General features: G+C 44.8%; 1 protein-coding gene across 1 annotated transcript; it reads left to right on the forward strand.

The window, feature by feature from the left end:
• Positions 1-11,035: 11,035 nt before the first annotated feature.
• On the forward strand, positions 11,036-18,637 carry LOC128781909 (uncharacterized). The gene is made up of 2 exons (XM_053931933.1): positions 11,036-11,066; positions 16,971-18,637. The coding sequence occupies exon 2, from the start codon at positions 16,980-16,982 to the stop codon at positions 18,294-18,296; it is 1,317 nt and encodes a 438-aa protein (XP_053787908.1). The 5' UTR covers positions 11,036-11,066; positions 16,971-16,979; the 3' UTR covers positions 18,297-18,637.
• The last annotated feature ends 651 nt before the right edge of the window (positions 18,638-19,288 follow it).

A 19,288-nucleotide genomic window follows, 5' to 3' on the forward strand; every position in this document is an offset into this window, starting at 1 on the left:
AGCTTCAGAGTAGGCACGGCAGCACTTTCTGTCACAAAACAACATGTGAAACAAGGTGGTACATTTTGTTTCCTCACACCACCAGTGTAATCGTAACACTGTATCCTGGAGAGATATGTGGGTGAGCAGTGAGCAACAGCCAAGAAGAAATTCCTTGGAGCTAACCAAAGCCAAGTGCCTTTTCATGCTGTAGAACTAGAGGATTGGATGGGCCCTGAGAATTGGCCTGGGTCACTCCATGCAATGCATCAGGACAAATCTAGTTACATTTATACTGAAAAAAGTGAGGATTCAAATAACGTATTCTCAAGGACCCTTCATCAACTCCTATTACGAACATTTTTCCTATGGTCCAATAAAAGTTTTCCTGCTGCATTATTAAACCTGTGATTTTTTGTTCTATCCAGCAAGAATAAGAACTCCTTTTTCTCTTTCACTTTGCAAATTACTCTTATGCTTTTATGTAGCTTGTAGGTTGTTTCTGTTCCACTCTCTGCAGGGGTTGTCCAGTCCTCCATTTATGCTGTAGAAGATGGCATGAGTCACGCTGACATTCTGAAAATCTTACTGGTATGAAGATTTTTGGTTCAGTGGTTTTTCCAGGTAGTCATTTCTTCAGAAAACTGTGCAAGGCATTAACAGCACTATTTTCACAGAACTTACATTTTGGATAAATGTTAATATTAACCTTGCATTGTCATCATTCTTCAAAGCAATAAGTCTGTGCAATTTCTTTCAGGTAGTTCAATCCCTCCATAAGAATTGCCAAATATGCCTTACTATAACACAGTAATTCCCTGTAAAGTTGCTGCTATTCCAGACAAAGGGCTTGGTTTTTCTGTAGGTGAAAACAGTTTTGCAGCAGGCTCTCCAATTAATTTCCTCCTGTGGTTGTTCTTTGTGCTCATGAAATGCAGCTTTATGTCAGAGAGTTTGAAATTGAGGTTAAGCATCCCACTTTAAAACAAGTAATAGGGATTTATGTTTTTGTAGGTCACCAAAGGTTTGCAACTTTATGTTTCTAAGCATCAACTTCTGCAAGAAGACAACTCTGAAGATTAGTTTCTTCAGATTCAGATTAACTAACTTCTCAATATCTCCTTACAAAAAAAAAAAAAAAAAGCATAAAAATACCTGTTCAACAGTTGGTTTACTTCTGCATTGCAGTTGAGCTTTATCCCTGAGCCATTCCTTCTTATAAACCTCAGTTCAAATATTCAGTTTTCCAGTTGGTCTGAAAATAATTAATGGAAGAAAGCAAGTGTTGGATCTCTTTCTAGTTCAGAAATTGGAATTACGTGTCAATTAAGTAACATGCAAGCCCACAGACCAATTTTCCACCATCCCTGAAAACTGCTAGTAAGTTCTCAATTACTGTCTTAGAAACAACTAGGAAAGAATAAGGTATATCTAATAGTTAACCAAAGCATTAAATTTCTATAATGACATAACATCAATGTAGCTCCATCAGTACTCAAACAACCCTGATGCCAATTTAGGAATTCTTGTTATTGTGCAAAATATGTTACATGCTGCCATCCTAAGTAGCACTTGATTCATCATTTGGCTATCTTAATTTCTAGGAAACAGATGAATGAGAAAGTGTTACTCTGCATCAGCAGTTCAAATGTATTTTGGCTGCAGACCCTGATGGAGAATTCTAGCATATTGGATATATCATCTAGCAAATAATTTTTCATGTGGTTGGTAATCATCTCAAGATTTGTTATCATTTTGAATGTGTGGCTCTTCCAGGCCCCTGAAGAGAATGTGTAGCTCTCCTCTATTTGCTTTGGACAATCTCAGCTAAGATAATTTGGGAAGCAGTGAAATCATTACTCATCAGCAGAAGGACATTCACTTCTTGTTGGCTTACTCTCTAACGATTAGGTGAGAACAGTCAGTGGGGTCTGATCGATGGAGGAGTCTCTGTCTTCAAGGCAGAGGCAAGTGCATGGCAGGGACATGTTTCCTCTGTCTAGGGCTGAGCTATTTTCACAGGGTGAATTGTCTTCCTTTCAGTACTTCGCTTTTATATGTTCCTAACAGTAGCACTCTTGACACAAAGGAGGAGGAGTGTATGCACAAAGAGATAACACCCGGGTCTTAGGCAGGACTATAGACAGGTCTTTAAAAGTTACACCCACGAAAAAAAATACACAGCAGGCAAATGTTCTTGAAGTAGTAACAAGTGCCTTGGCTAGTAATATGAGATAGATTGTTGTGTGTAATACAGAAGAGGCAGAATTGTCCTTTCTACTCAGTTTTAGCTGGATTATAATTTCAAGGCTTGGCCTCTGTACATAGAATCTTAGAATTGTTTAGGTTGGAAGGGCCCTTAAAGATCACCTCATTCCAGCCTCCCTGCCATGGGCAGGGACACCTTCCACCAGACCAGGATTCTCAGAGACCCCATCCAACATTGAAGCGATATGTGGAATAAATAAATAGACTCCATAACCTGGGGTAGTTATGAAGTGGGTATGTATGTCAGCGCCCGGCACAAGTGAGATAGCTCTCCAAAACTTGTGCCCCGAGCCTCAGTCTGACCCACACCTTTATTCTCAAAGATGTTCCATATGCAATACATTGCACAACTTTTTCTATGCATATTTAACCCCTGACCCCGCCTGTCCTCGCCTCTCATGCTAAATAAGTCCACGCCCTTCTGGGCAAGCATGGTTTGCTGTGGTGGTCATACGGCGGTCTCTCGGTGGTCCTGAGGCTGAAGATTGTGGTCTTCCTCATGGCTGAACTTTTGAACTTTTCATCTCTGCGCGTGTGCTTTCGGTCCTTTGGTGCTTATCTGAGTAGGTCTGTCAGTCTTGATAGGCTTGGAGACAGAGGAGCTTCTTTATCTGGGTTCTTTGCCTCTTCTGGTATTGTTCTTTATGCAGGAAGCTTCAAAAATTTGCATTTTCCTATGCCCTTTGTACCAGGCAGAGGTTTCTTAAGTAAAAGGTTAAAATTCAATACATAACTCTACAAGCTAAATTATAAATGCTTAATTAATTTTGTTAACTTAACTCCAAAAATCTCTGTTTCAACATGGCCTTGAACACTTTCAGGGATGGAGCATCCACAGCTTCTCTGAGTAACCAGTTGTTAGTGCCTTACCATCCTCACAGCAAAGAAATTTTACCTCATATATGATGTAGAAATACCCTTGTAAAAATTCCCCCTCTGGCTTTGCTGTAGGCTCCCTTCAGGTACTGAAAGGCCACAGGTATCTCACCCCAAAGTCTTCTCTTCTCTAGGCTGAACAAATCCAATTCTCCCAGCTGTTCTTTATATGAGATGCTCCATCCCTCTGATTGTTTTGGTGTCCCTCCTCTGGACTCACTCCAGTAGTTACATGTCCTTCCTGTGCTGGGACCCCAGAGCTGGATGCAGGGTTCCAGGTGGGCTCTCACCAGAGCAGAGCAGAGGGGCAGAATCCCCTCCCTCCCCTGCTGCCCACGCTGCTTTGGATGCAGCCCAGGACATGTTTGTCTTTCTGGGCTGGGAGTGCCCATGGCTGGGTCATGTCCAGCTCTCACCCACCAGCACTCCCAAATCCTTCTCCCCAGGGCTGCTCTCCCTCTGTTCATGCCACAGCCGGTGTTGATTCTGGGTGTTGGCATAATGAAAGATAAATAACTGAGTCTACAAAAGAGGTACCAGGGAGATAAGTGATACATAAAACACAAAGGATTTGGGATTTTTGGTTTTGATGTGGGGCAAGTAAAATTACAAAAAAAAAAAAAAAAAAAAAAAAAAAAAAAGCGTAAAGAAGGAAGATCGATATATCGATATGCTGGACATTTCTAAAAGGGAATTAGACAAATACATGTTGAAATTGAATTGATATTCCCAGGAAATAAATTACATTAACTCCAGAGGGATCTTCAAGCCTTTAATTGAAAGTTCCATCCTTGAACAGACTGTGTGGGAGCAGGTTACCTGGGCCAACATTAAAATTCAATTCCCAAAACCAGGCTGCACTGCCGCTGCACCAGCCTGTCCTCCTCATGACAGAAGGACAAACACATAGAATGACAAAGGCTAATCTTCACACTGATAACATCAAGGCTTTAATGCTACTTTAATGAAAGCAGAAGATAAGTACTAGATTTTGCTCTCATCCAGGTATATCTCCTTCTCTGTATCTGCTTTCCTGCAGACACTTTGGTGCAACTGACAGCCCATCCAAGCTCCCTGTGCAGGCAGGACTTTGGCCCGGGTGAGTGAGGCCATCCATCATATCCCAAAGAGTCAGGTAGTACTGGGTCATGCATCCCCACCACAAGCACGCTACACTTGCATCTGGATACAGAACAGAGATTCCTGTGTAGGAGATATGTTTGTGGACAGGTAGTGAAGCAAGCTGAGTTTTCTTTTTGTGTCTTCTCTTTTCTCCTTGTGTTGTCTCTTTCAGGAATGTGTTTAGATGGCTATTTTTTATTTGCCCAAAAATTTATTCTGAAAGTTTTCCTGGAGAAGATGAAGCATAAGGTCCTGGAGATGTCACTCTAAATGTGGGACACCATAACATGAAGGCAGTGCTTTATGATAAGCACATGCCTTTCCCTTTGATCTTCATTGTGACTTCCATTTCAAAGCCTCAAATCAAATAGATAAGTGAAATAGCAATTAAAAAGCAAGACCTGGTTCTTCTCACATTCACAGCTGTGCAAATCTGGTAGAACACTGGTTCTACCAGTGTTATTATTCCTACTAATTGCTGTGGAAATGAACTAAGAATCAAGTCTACTGTATCTATGTCTTTTTACATTTGCAAAGTAGCAGTCTAACACTTTTAGAGGTTTTTACAGCTCTATGAAATCTTTAACCAAACTACAGAATCACAGAAAATGGAGACTGTGATACCCACAACAAAGTTTCAGAATCAAAGAACATTCCAACATCTAGTGATACAATTGTAGTTTTCAAATGGCTGATAAAGGTGCCACTAATGTCTAAAATGAAAAGACCTGGCACCACTGCATATACATTTTTTTACACATACAATGCCAGTCCTAAGCAAGTTTTGAGGTATAGAAGAGGGAAGTAATTTTGCATTTTTACATCAGATTTGTCCAAATTTCTAGGGTTTTAGCCTAATCATTTCCCAGGAGAAAATACTTTTTGATTATTTGGCAATAGCAACACATTTCTTCCAATTTATTTTTTTACTTTTCTGTCTGTATAGTGACACGTACATGCATTTCAAATTCTGCTTTTCTGTGCAAGGAAAGATACCCAGTTTCTACTATAAAAAGACAATGACTGTGTTTATCCCTTATGCGGCTGTGACAGTTCATAAACACAGGTGTGCTGTATTTGAACTGTGCAATAAGATTGGACAAGCACTTAAAAATTAGCAAATAGTACAGTTTTGGGTATTTTTTTCAATTCAGATTATAACAACTACTAAAACATTTAATCTTAAACATGTATTAAAAAAAATAAGACACAGGGGAAATAGAATTATTTTGAAATATTTTCATTGACATTTTAATTCTGTGCACTTAAACTAGAGATCAGTATATTGAAAGGAAAATCCAACCAGCTTGTCTCCAAAGACACAGCAGTAACTGGGGACTGCAGCGAGAGTGAGTAGATGGGAAACAAGAAAAACAACATGAGTAAGGATGTTTTAAAAATTAAATGTATCACTGCCAACATCTCTGTGATTTTCTTCCTAAGAGTTTAACATAGGATTATGACACTTAGGGATATGGTATAGTGAACTTTGCAGTGCTGGGTTAATAGTTGAACTTGATCTGAAAGGTCTTCTCCAGCCTAAATGATTCCATGATTCCATGATCATGTTGAAGTTACACGAGCCTTTCAGCCAGATTGCTTGTGTGTTATATCCAAGAAAGAAAACAGCAAAGGTCTTCAGGAGAAGCTTCAGTGACTTAATTCAAGGAAAATCTACTTTGTGCTTTGAGTGCAAGGCAGGCGTAAGGAGGAGGTGAACAACTTCCCTCCTTTGCTTTCCTAACATTTAGTCATAGCAAGCTCTCAGTAGCTCTGGTAAGTGTTGAAATTCAGATGGTATTTCTGAAGTGCAGACAAAACACAGTTTTCAAGAGAACTAGTGCATAAGGAGACCAAACACTCCTTAAGGCTAGAAGAATACCCCAGGGTCAGGGTGAGCAAGGCTTCTGTGCAGATTTATGTGTTCACTTTGTTAGCACTTACACATATTAAAGATAACATATTTTTAATTTTCGAACAGAAATTCTGAATCTGATCAACAGTGCAATTATTTGCACTGAAAGAGAAACCTCTAATGTGAGCTAAATACTAGATGCTAATAAATTATGAAAATGAAATGTTGCCATTTTAATCAACAGTCACAACACGTACATCTCTTATTTTCACAGCAATAATAGGTTTTCATGACAATATAAGTGGTTTGCTTCAAAGAGGTGATTGTGTATTTTAAGAGTAGGTAGGTCAGACCTGCAGAGAGCAAGGGAATGGTAAGCCTGAGTCAGAAATAGCTTTTCTTGAGAAGAAAGACTCTGATTTAAAGTCAAAGTAAATGCTGAAGAGAATCAAAATAATTGTGGCAACTTGGCTTATTCGTCAGGAAAATTATAAAAAATAAAAGTCCTGGAACTTGCTAGAGCAGATTGTACCTGACTGGCAGGTATTTGCCATGGAACAGCTCCTACATAAACAGAAGCTCTCCTGTCAGTGTGTGTGCAGCAAAACCCATACCCATTAAGCAAATAACATAAGTTTCTGACTAGATGTTGGTACTTGAAAGTAAAAAAAAGCTTACGTCTTACATATTTCTACAAGAAACTCCTTTAAACTGAAAGATATATTGCAATTTATACTACATCTGCATTCAGATAGGCATAAGAAAAGTTGGTGAGCAGTGCAAGGAATTATAGGACTTGGCATTCTGGCTGAGTGACACATAGGAGTTATGGCTTTGGCTCCTGGAAAGACACAGTTTTGTGAAATGATTTTAGTTATTTCAAATGCCTCTCCAAATCTTTGGTACCTGTTGTGCCCATTATATATTTATACTGCAAGCTGTTGACAGATGTGATGAACATCATCCACTGAGGACAGATTCTCCCTGCTGACTGGATGATCTTCAGTGGCAGGTAGTTCAGGAAGGAGCTTGGTGCTTTGCCTTGTTTTGTGTATGTTTACAGCCTCAGTACACTCATGACTTAAATTACATTATTCCAACCAGTTCAGCTAATTGCACTGAATTTCCAATTCTAGTCAAAGCCTTTCCAGTAAAAGCAAAGCACAGTTGCTAGTCCATTCAAATTCTTGACTTTGTAAAATGCTTTGAGGTGTGAGGATGGCAGCCTAAGTAGTGCTCCTGCTGTTAATAAGATACCACTTGCAGAAAGCAGTTGTTCTCACACTTTGTTCCTGGAAGAACTTTTGGGCAGCTAGTTCTTTACCTGAACTAAAAAAACCTAAACAGCTTTGATTGAGACAAAACTGGAGCAAAATACCTTTAGTAAGGTCTCATCCTAACTGAGAAATTTAAAATGGAAAGATAGAGCCAGATGCCACAAACCCTTCACAGCCTGTGGCAGGGCCTGCATTCACTGCCCAAGGTCTGCAACATAGGCTTCTGCTAAATAAACATAGTATACTTCACATACATTTCCCATGTATGCATTATTAGGTGGGATCTCTCACAGACTAAGATATTTAGAAGAGGAGGGGACAGCTTTTGTTCACCCTTCATTATAAATAGTGTTCTGTCCAGACACGTATGGTTTCAGGACACAGCACAAACCATCTTTCTCTCCTTCTAAGAAAGGAAAGACACAAACATGCCCTTGTCCCTTGTATCCTGCCCCCACTCTCCCCAAAAGGGAGGTAGCACTCTACTTTTTTGAAGGACTAATTAGTAGGGACTAATTAGTAGTTTTTGTCTGAGGGGGCAGTTGCGTAGGGAGGGGTAAATGCAGCAAAACTCTAGCCTTAGGTTGTGTGAAATGGTCCTTGCTAAGGGATGCAGCAAAAACAGTGAGTGTCAACACTATCCATACCCAAACTGACACTGCGTGTGAATAACATAATGTTACTCACCAACAGCCATTTGTCCAAGGTCTCATTGTCAAAGGACTCCAGGAGGCTGGTCCAGCTCCCTGAAAGGCAGCACTTTCCAAGTATAATAAAACCTTTGCTCAAGGGGTAGGCAATCTTTCCAGGGATCAGAGATAGCAGCCGAGTGAAGCAGTGGGAACTGAATGTCAATCCACCACACAGAGCAAAATACAAAATATTTTGCTGGACCCAGATTTCTTACTGTTGTACACCATTGGTGAGCAGACATTCTTCCTTTTCTATTTCTTCAATGTGGGCACCACTGGGGCTTCCTGGAAGGGCTTCAGGCCCCTCTGTGGACATGTGTCATCAGTTCTTGTGCTTCTGTTGGCATCCCAGTGTAAGCAGGGAGGTGTCCAGGTGCCTCCCTAATACCAGGTGACAGAATTTAAGGATGGTGCCTGTCTGAAATTACATGAATCACAATGTCACTGCCTGGTCTTTGTTGCCATAAATGGCTGTTACTTCATGGATGTTCCTGCATTGTGACCCAGTGTTTAAGTGATGTCCCAATGGACACTCCCCCACGCCAGTCAGAGGGTAGGGACTGAGATCCCAAATTTGCTCACAGCTCTTCTTCTATAGAGGCAGGTGATTAAAATGAATGAGGCAGTTTACTTTCTTCCATTTCTTTGTACTTACAAATCCTGCAGTAAAACAAAGATGTATTTTTCTGAGGTCAACACATTAGTTTTGTGTGGACATACACTCTTTCTGCCTTGCTTTGCTGTTGTTAGCAGCTTGATTTCAGGGAACAGCAGGAGTATCTCTCCTTCCTTGAAGTGGGTCAGCTCTGGACATTACATTGTACTCACTGCAAACTATTCTTTCTAGGTCTCTTCAGTTTTTGAAATTCCTCTGTAAGTAAGGGATAGACCAGCACTTTATCACATCATAATAATTGGCTTATCCCAAGGGGGAGACCAAAAATCATTTAGATGATGTAATGCATGATGGCAGGAGAATATGCAAGAATTATTTGCCGTCTCTTCTCTATACACACGTCAGCTTTAGAGGGTTCATCCTAATTATTTCACATATTCATGGGTTTTTCTAAATGAATATTTGGTAGTATTTCTGAGTGATGCATGCTAAAACAATTTGACTGTGCAACACTTTGAGGTGCAACATGCCTATGAACTGTCTGTAAATATATTAAATGAACTTGCTTATACTAGAAATAGCCCATTATGAGTGGGTATGTTTTTATGTGCACAGCTCGGAAAAAAAAATGGAAGCCTGTTATTTATAGAAGCAAAAGTTCAACACTGACATCTTCAAGTTGAGTTTAGTGTATCATTTCAAACAAGGTAAAATGGTGAGGGGCAGAAATTAAGATCCCACGCAGTATCCCATACAATTCCTTAAATTTCCTGCATTGTTTTCAGAAGTAAATCTAGTGAGTGGTTTGAATGACAGAAGGGAAGAGGTTGGTCTCTCCAGAGGGCTACTTGGGAAAGTCGCCTACACAGGTTCCCCATGCAGACAGAAGGAGGAATCCAAAGGGACTCTTGATGCCTTTTCCTGTCATGCCTGTGGACAGCAAGACATGCCCATCATACCCACAGCTTACCTTTGGATATTATAATTCATTCTATGGGGAGACAGAAAGTGACATGATGCCCTTACAGGGTGGGGAAAATTGTATTCTTCTGCCATTTGCACACACAGTGGCTCCAGAAATTGCAGTTACAGGTGTGGCAGATGTCTGCTTTCTCAGCGCTTTGTGCTGAGCACTGAGGAACAGTCATACAAGACTGCTGTAGCTTACTGTCAGGGATCTGGAAAGCAAAAATTTCCAAGCTTGCTGTTGACAGACAGTCCAGCTTGCCTTGGATTTTCATGGCAGCAGCCGTCACTGCTGTAAGATGTGAAGAAAAGTGTAGGACTTTGCACTCTGACATTCTTGGATGTCTGCATAGCACAAGGTTCTTCCTAACCACTTGTAGTGAGATGGGTTTAAGTATTAAAGCTTGGCATTTAGTATACCTCTGCTCTCACCACTCATTACGGTCGTTAGCTGCAACAACTACAGATGATAAAATTATGTACAATTTATGTCTATTTGCATGATCAGCACCAGTAATGACATCTTTATGCTGTATTTATTCAAATATTTTGAAATGTGCTATACATCACTGCTATGTAGAAATTTATCATACAGAAATGACTTTTCATGGTGTGACTGTTTACATGTAGAAGAATGAATGCTTGTAGGAGGAGGGGTTAGGGAAGGCAGTCTAGGGTTGCCATGGGAAACAGCAGTTGTATGAGTTCTCCACCCCCTTTGTAAGAGAATTGTACCCTCCCCTGTCCTGTCAGTTATTGTTCAAGTCTGCCTCTTAGCCTAGAATCTTCTCTGTTCCACATTTTCCCTTTGGTTCTTCCACCAAGAACACTCATTTCCCTTTTCCCCACTGGTTAATGTTATATTTACCCTCCCTTTAGCCTTTTCCCGATTGTACCCTTGAATGCTAAACCCTCCTACCCTTACGCAGTTAAAAGAATCCTCACCCCGCCCCTTGGGGCTCTCGGAATCTGCCTCCCTTCTGCTTCGTTGTTTCCCTGTCTGCCCCTTCTGCGACCCTTCAATAAACGAGCAGGATTTCAGCAGCCCGAGTGTCCCTCCCGTTCTTCTGGTGGACCCTCAGATGTACCAGCTATCTGAGCTTCGTGCCGAGTGGCTACAAGCCCCCACGGCTCAGCAATTGGCGCCCGAACAGGGACGACACCAGCGGGTCCAGTCCTTGACCGTCTCCTAGAGATTGCCTGCTCTGTGACCAGCCTTCTCCAGGATTGCAAGCGGCGTTCAGGACCAGTTCCAGGGACAGTCGCCCTTTCAGTTCAGAAGGCTTCTGTCTCCTGGGTTCTGCTGATAACCGACGGACCTTCGAGCTGCGCGGCAGCGGTGACGCCCTCGGACCAGCAGAAGTTCCACCAGACCCCTCTTCGATGTCCCCATTTTATGCCTGAGTCCTTCAGAGGTACGCTTATCTCGCTTTTCTTACGCCTGACCAGGCTTCACCTCCCTTTTTTGTTTTCTTTTGTTTTTTTTTTTTCCTTTTCAAAGAGGGTGATTTAGCTGTGAGACCTGATATAATGGGCAACCGCCTGTCTCCAGCTCAATGGGAGTTTTATATCCAAGTTAAGTCCCACCTTGTTTTAGGGAACATTTCTTTTAATAAGAGAGATTTAAAGCCTTTTGTTAAATTTATTTTTGAACATTTTCCTGCTACTACATGGGAAGATATTTTGGTGCCTGATTTCTGGGGAAGAGTTGGGAGAAAGATTTACGATTTACAAGTTCAGGGGAGGATTTCAGTCAGTCATTTTTTCCCGCTTTTTCATTCCATTCTTAATTTGTTAAAAAAGAAGGGGGAGAGTTGGGTCCCCAGTTCACCTACCTCGTGTTCCTCCCCCCCCCAATCCTATTCCCTCTTCCCCTAAGGGCGGATCGGGAGACAGATCCTGCCATACATCGGCACAGAGCTGCTGCCATCTCTCTGCTGCTTCCCGATCCTCCCTGTCCCATTCGTGTGTTGGGACTGGCCACCCCAACACACATCATTCCTGTTCCCTCCACCCCAGAGACCCTAATCCCAGTTTGAAACCCTGTTGCTCTTTAGAGGACTTAACTGAACAAATGGGACAAAATGGCGCCTGCCTCGTGGCGAAAAAAGATCAGCCCCAAGATGGCGCCCCTCCTTCTCCTTCACCCCAGAAAATTCCTGCCGTCTCGCCCCTGCCTCCTCCCCCTACTCTGTCGAGTGCCGCCCCTGCATTGGGACCCGTCTCCTCCTTCCCTCTGACCACACCCCTGGGTGGGCCCCCTGTGGCTGGGACCAGCCCCCAAGTGGGCCCAGCCCCTGTGGGTGGGAACCCCCCCCCCACCAGAAAGCCACGCCCTGGTGGGTGGGTCGGGACACGCCTCCCCCTCTCCTGCCACTCCCGGTTCCCACGCTACCGGAACCGGGAGGACGCCTGGCCGGAAGCAGGCCATCTTGGCCTGCCGGACCCACTGTCTCCGGGACCCATCGGCCAGGAAGAGGCACCGCGCCCTAACCCGGCCTGCTTCATCTTCAGAAGAGGATGAGGAGAGTGGCAGCCCCCAGCATTCCAACAAGTCGGGGGGGGTTGGGCAAAGATCAGAGAGGAGGCAATTAAGGATGGGGATTTGGAATTGGCACGGGACTTGGGCAGCTTTGCGGCACCGGTCATCCTCCGACGGGGGAGGGAGCCAAAGTGGGAGCAAATTCCATACGCTGAGGTGAAGGAGTTAAGGAAGGCTGCCAAAGATCACAGCAGAAACTCGCCTTTCTTTAAAAATGTACTGGACTTAACATTTGCTGGACGTTTGCTAGTCCCCCATGATTTAAGGTATATTGCTAAGGCACTGTTTTCTCCCACCGAATGCAACCTCTGGGAGATTCATTGGAAAAAACTGTTGAAACCACTCCTGTGCAAGTATGATCTCGCAGAGGTGGTGGGAGAGGGGGACGAGGCAATGGAGGCCCTTTCTGGAGAAGGGGAGTTCAGCAGTCCGGAGGACCAAATTCTACTAGCACAGGAGCTGCTTCAAGACATAGCAGCAGCAGGAAAGGAGGCACTCCTGAAGATACTGGACAGTAAGACCCCCCTCCAAAACTTTTCTTCCATCATGCAAGGGCCTGAGGAGACTTTTATTACTTTTGTCGATAGACTGAAAGAGGCCATTGAGAGACAAATAGACAATGTAGAAGCTCGTGCAGAGCTTCTACGAAAGATGGCCATTTCTAATTCTAATTCGGAAACAAAAAAGATTCTCCGTGCACTACCTCAGGACCCCAAGCCCACCATCTCTCAGATGGTGGAGGCTTGCGCAAAGGCAATGTCAATGGAGCACACGGTGGCCCTGGCTGTCAGCAAAGGGGTGGGAGAGGCCATGATAAACTTACAAAATACGCACTGTTTTAACTGTGGTCAACTGGGTCACATCCAGGTGAACTGTCCCCACTGGCCACAGATTCAACAATCCATCTTACCCTCCCCAAGACCATATCCTAGGAACCCATTTTATCAAGATCACCAGTTTCATCTACAGCGACAAGGGTACCAGCCAGCGGGAAACTGGAGGCGAAGCGCGAGGAGGGGAAGCGCGACAACACCAAGTGGCCCTTCTCAGCATCCCAGCCTCCTGACCATCAGGGAGGACGAGTGGCCGCATGGCCAAGTCCAGCAGTTCAGCGCAGCCACGAGGACATACTCCGCCTCTTCCGCCGGACAGGTACCCTAAATCAGGGCAATCGTCGGGTCCTCCGCAGCAGCATCACCATCTCTCTCCAGGATGAGGACCTGACGAGAGTTCCTGCTGGGTTCCTGGGCCCCCTCCACGACTGTCGGGACACCACCGTGCTCATCTTAGAAGACTCCTTCAACACGCCGAATGAAATCACCATCTTGCCTGAGGTAGTGTGTTTTCCACACGGAGAGGAGATCACCGTCTCCGTCATTTGTAACCACCCGCCATTTACTTTAAGGAAAGGAGATCCTTTTGCTTTGCTTTACGTACTGGACACCCACAATGACCCGGACACAGAGAGACATGTTTTCTTCACCCAAAATGTATCTAAAGAAAGACCATTAATTGATGCCAAACTTTCTTTCCAGGGAAAGTTGGTGCAGATGCGGCTCATGGCAGACACAGGAGCTGACGTGACCATCATCCCCCAGGCGAGGTGGCCCAGTGACTGGGAGCTTGTGCCCCCTTGTGGCAGGATCTCCGGTGTGGGCGGAGCGGTCCACTCTCTGAGGAGTAGACATCTTGTGTGTGTGGAAGGTCCGGAAAGACAATTGGCAATGGTGAGACCTTTTGTTGTCTCTTCAAACATACTATTATTAGGAAGGGATGTTTTATCCCAATGGGGAGCCTGCCTCGACATCCCTAGCCCTTCGTAGGATTTTTAGTGTGGGCCACTGCAGAGCGCACTTCCCCACCCCTGACCTGGAAAACCAACACACCATTCTGTGTGGATCAGTGGCCCCTTCCATCAGAAAGATTAAGTGCGCTTCATAAATTAGTAGAGGAGCAGGTGAAACTTGGGCATTTAACACCTTCTACCAGCCCTTGGAATACCCCTGTCTTTGTAATTAGAAAACCTGGCACAGACAGGTGGCGCCTGCTCCAAGACCTGCGAAGGGTTAATGATGTGATAGAAGATATGGGTCCCATTCAACCAGGCGTTCCGTCACCTTCTATGCTCCCCAGAGACTGGCAGCTAGCAGTAATAGACATCAAAGACTGCTTTTTTAACATTCCGCTCTACCCCGGGGATTCTCCCAGGTTCGCCTTTTCTGTACCATCATTGAATAGGGCTGAACCTTTTAAAAGATATCATTGGACCTCCCTGCCTCAGGGGATGAAAAATTCCCCTGTGCTCTGTCAGACTTTTGTAGTGCAGATTTTATCACCTGTGCGCCGGCTTTTCCCTGAGGCCATCATCCTGCATGACATGGATGATGTGCTAGTTTGTGCTTCCGACTCGACATACCTAAAGGCAACACTGGACAAGACTATTAAGGCTATCAAAGCTGCAGGGCTCCAGATAGCGGAAGAGAAGATCCAACTCTCAGCACCATGGAGGTACCTTGGATTCCTCATCACGGGAAGGACAGTGACGCCACAGACATTGACCATCAACGAGGATCCGAAGACTCTGCGAGACCTTCGGCAGCTGTGCGGAACGATCACCTGGATCCGCGCTCTCCTGGGACTGACAACGGAGGAGCTGTCACCCCTCTTCTGTCTGCTTCGAGGTGACAGAGATCTCTCCTCACCGCGCGAGCTGACACCTGCCGCGAGGGAAGCCCTGCAACGGGTTGCTGTTGCTCTGAAGTCTCACCAGGCACACCGTGTGGTCCGGACCCTTCCCATGAACTTCATGGTGTTGGGTAAGTGCCCCCACCTCCATGGACTTCTCTTCCAGTGGGATAACAGAGCATTTGATCCCCTGGTCATCTTAGAGTGGCTCTTCCTACCACACCAGCCCTCTAGGACGATCATGACCCCTGCAGAATTGCTAGCCACTTTAATAATGAAGGCACGACACTGACTCCGAACCCTCGCGGGGTGTGACCCTGCGTGCATTTACTTACCTGTTACATTAGATCAATTGGACTCGTTGTTGCAAACTAATGAAAATCTGCTCATTGCTTTGGACAGCTTCCCTGGACAAATTTCGATTCACTATCCTAAGCATAAATTGTTTAAGGGTATATTGCATTTGGCCCCAAAAATGTTTAAAAGTAAAACACCAATTCCAGGTGCTCTCACGGTGTTCACCGATGGGTCGGGTAGATCCCACAAATCGGTGATCACTTGGAAGGACCCGGACAGTCAGAAGTGGGAGTCTGACATCCAACTGGTTGAGGGTTCCCCCCAGATCGCGGAACTTGCCACAGTCGTGAGAGCATTCAAAAAATTTCAACAGCCTCTGAATGTGGTCACTGATTCGGCCTATGTCGCTGGGGTAGCAGAAAGGGCCGAAGGTGCCTTCCTCAAAGAAGTTTCAAACAAAAATTTATACAGTTTACTCTCTGATCTTATTTGGCTACTCTCCCACAGAGAGCAACCTTATCATATCATGAACGTAAGGGCACACACCGATTTACCCGGAGAGATCACTGATGGTAATCGGAAAGCGGACCTCCTAGCCATGTCAACACAAATATCTGCAACCACTTCAACCACCTTACCAGACATACTCTGGCAAGTGCAGCTCAGCCATGCATTTTGCCATCAGAATGCCCCAGCTCTTGTGCAACAATTTAAGATCTCGATAGCACAGGCAAGAGCCATTGTTTCTACCTGCCCGAGCTGCCAGTCTTTCGCTCTCCCTTCCCTCATTATGGGGACAAATCCCCGAGGGTTGGGAGTGCTAGAGATATGGCAGACAGATGTAACACACTTCGAGCCGTTTGGTCGGATGAAATACATACATGTCTCTATTGACACGTTTTCCGGCGCAGTGTTTGCCTCCATCCATGCAGACGAAAAAACCAGGGATGCCATTAAACATCTTTTCATGGCATTCTCTACGTTGGGAGTCCCATCTCACATAAAAACTGATAATGGCCCATGCTATGCGTCAAAGCGCTTCGGTGAGTTTGCACAACAGTGGGGAATTTCCCATACCACCGGAATTCCCCACAATCCTAGAGGACAGGCGATAATAGAGAGGACCCATAGAAATCTAAAAAGGCTCCTTGAACAACAACATAACCTGGACATTACAGTGAGCCCAGCCGAAAGGCTATGCAGGGCCCTGTATGTCCTGAATTTTTTAAACTGCTCAGAAAGGGAGCCTGACCCTCCTATTATCCGCCATTTTCACAATAACACCAGAGCGCAACTCACCGAGAGGCCACCAGTCTTGATAAAGGACCCGGAATCCAAAGCTATCCAGGGCCCTTTCCCTCTAATAACCTGGGGGAGAGTGTATGCCTGTGTTTCTACAGATAAAGGACCAATATGGATTCCGGGGAAATATGTCAAGCCCTTCGTAGAGGTGCCAGCTCAGCAAGACGTGTCCCTGGTGCAAACCACCGAGAACACCTCATCGCTGGATGGAGTTTCCACTGCCTGGAAAGGAGGAGAAGAAAGACCGTTCCTCCCAATATCGTCACACGTGTCATGATTACCCGAAGATATTTTCCCCTGCTGAACTCTACGTACCCAATTACCCCATCACCCCCTGTGCCCTTTCCTTTCCCCTAACCTCCCCTTTCCCTCAATCCTTATCCCTTTTCTCTAATTTTATTTGGTGCTTATTTAATAAATAAAAACGGGGGAGGTTGGGGAGGGACCACTGAGGAAAATTTATCATTCCAGTTATGCTTTCTTTTATCAAAAGACGCTGAGGATGACTGCCACCTTGAGGACACCTCTGAAACATCTGATGCTCCTGATCGCCATCATCTGGCTGTCACCGGTCAGGAGCTGGATAGTCCCACAGCCGAGAGAAAACATATGGGTCACGCTGGCGAAGTCCTTGCAGCAGGACAACTTCTGTATGGCCATGGGAAGTGTGGACAATCCGTTATCCACGTGCCTGGTAAGAGTTCCCCTGTCGCCAAACGACTATCCATATGCAGGAAAAAAACCTAATCCTGTGGACGCCTGGGATGAGTGGACGAGGATTCTGCCACATGCACCAGAGGAGCCCCAAGAATTGGACCTACTGGGCTCCTCTCAGGCAACATATTGTGTCAGGTTTAGGTACCAGCCCTCCCAGAAAGACTGGGATCAAATGGCTAAACTCCGCCCTGCTGGTACCCAAGAAGTAAAAGGACACGATGTATCTCCCCACGATCGGAGATACCATGCAGCAAATTGGTGCAATTACACCTGGACCATGGTATCTAGGTCCTCCTCAGTTCCCAGGGTGCTCCCCAGGAGGGTTTTTCTCATCTGCAGAGACAGGGTGTGGGCAGGGATTCCCTCCCAAATCCAGGGAGGCCCCTGCAGCCTTGGCCAGTTTACCACACTGACACCGAACAAAACCCAAATTTTAAATTGGAAAAACGAAAATAAATTGGCTCGCAAAAAGAGATTCTATAACCAATTCGACGAAAATTGTGATTCAAAAATTTACAACTGGGGAAATACGAAGAGAGTCGCAGTATCCATATTTTTACCGTGGTATGCCGCAGCAAAGGCCCTCGGTGAGCTTTCTCACCTCGACTGTTGGCTCAGTAAGCAGGCCAACGCCACGTCCGCTGCCCTTTCCAACCTGCTAGCGGACAAAGAAGTCACCAGGCACGCCACACTGCAAAATAGGGCTGCTATTGATTTCTTACTGCTCGCCCATGGCCACGGCTGTGAGGACTTCGAAGGAATATGCTGCTTCAATCTGGCATCAAAGAGCACATCCATCCAAGCTAATATCCAGCGGATCCGAGAGCAAGTTGACGACATCAAGACTGAGACCTCAACTGTAGACCCTGTGAATAAACTGCTATCTCAATGGGGTGTCCCAGGGTGGGTTGCTATCATCGTCAGGGGACTCTTTTGGATCTTTCTGATAATGTTCATTATCTTGCTTGCTTTATTTTTGTTGAGACGTATGTTGCTTAAAACATTGGGAAGTGCTTATTTAATAAATAAAAACGGGGGAGATGTAGGAGGAGGGGTTGGGGAAGGCAGTCTAGGGTTGCCATGGGAAACAGCAGTTGTATGAGTTCTCCACCCCCTTTGTAAGAGAATTGTATCCTCCCCCTGTCCTGTCAGTTATTGTTCAAGTCTGCCCCTTAGCCTAGAATCTTCTCTGTTCCACATTTTCCCTTTGGTTCTTCCACCAAGAACACTCCTTTCCCTTTTCCCCACTGGTTAATGTTATATTTACCCTCCCTTTAGCCTTTTCCCAATTGTACCCTCGAATGCTAAACCCTCCTACCCTTACGCAGTTAAAAGAATCCTCACCCCACCCCTTGGTGCTCTCGGAATCTGCCTCCCTTCTGCTTCGTTGTCTCCCTGTCTGCCCCTTCTGCGACCCTTCAATAAACGAGCAGGATTTCAGCAGCCCGAGTGTCCCTCCCGTTCTTCTGGTGGACCCTCAGATGTACCAGCTATCTGAGCTTCGTGCCGAGTGGCTACAAGCTCCCACGGCTCGGCAAATGCTCTGTACACAATGTTTTCAAAAGAAAGCATTAAAAGTGCTTTTGACAGATAAAGACATAATCTATAATAGGTGACAAATGATGTCATGTATTTCAAAGTATTCTTTCTTCACATTTTCATAATTTTTTATCATCTCTGATGTATCGCTCACTACTTCTATACTGTACCAAATATCCTTGGGAGACTCTTTTGAAAGATCTGCAGGACATTTAGGATTCAGAGTGTGATACAAATCTTCCATCAACAGAAAACTGTATTCTATTTGAAAACTTATTTCTCACAGTGTTTGGCATGCATTTCTGAACAGGAAAAATGTGTCTTAATATTAATTAGGAATCTGCTTTGCTCTATGGTGTTTGGTACTCAATGGTCTAGAGCAATAGCGGAGGATATCTACGCCTAATCATCTAAAAGCCAAAAAAAAAAAAAAAAAAAAAAAAAGGAGAAAAAGCACATCCTCAGGAGCTGACTGTTAATCAGAAGCTGTGCAAGATGACCCAGAGATCCTCCTCTGTCTCCATGTCTCACATGAGCTAATGTAATTGGAGTTAC

The sequence above is a fragment of the Vidua chalybeata genome, chromosome Z, assembly GCF_026979565.1.
Source record: "Vidua chalybeata isolate OUT-0048 chromosome Z, bVidCha1 merged haplotype, whole genome shotgun sequence".
Classification (NCBI taxonomy): domain Eukaryota; kingdom Metazoa; phylum Chordata; class Aves; order Passeriformes; family Viduidae; genus Vidua; species Vidua chalybeata.

Coding starts and splice junctions, on each gene's coding strand:
- LOC128781909 (XM_053931933.1), top strand. CDS start 16,980: ATGACTGCCACCTTGAGGACACCTCTGAAACATCTGATGCTCCTGATC.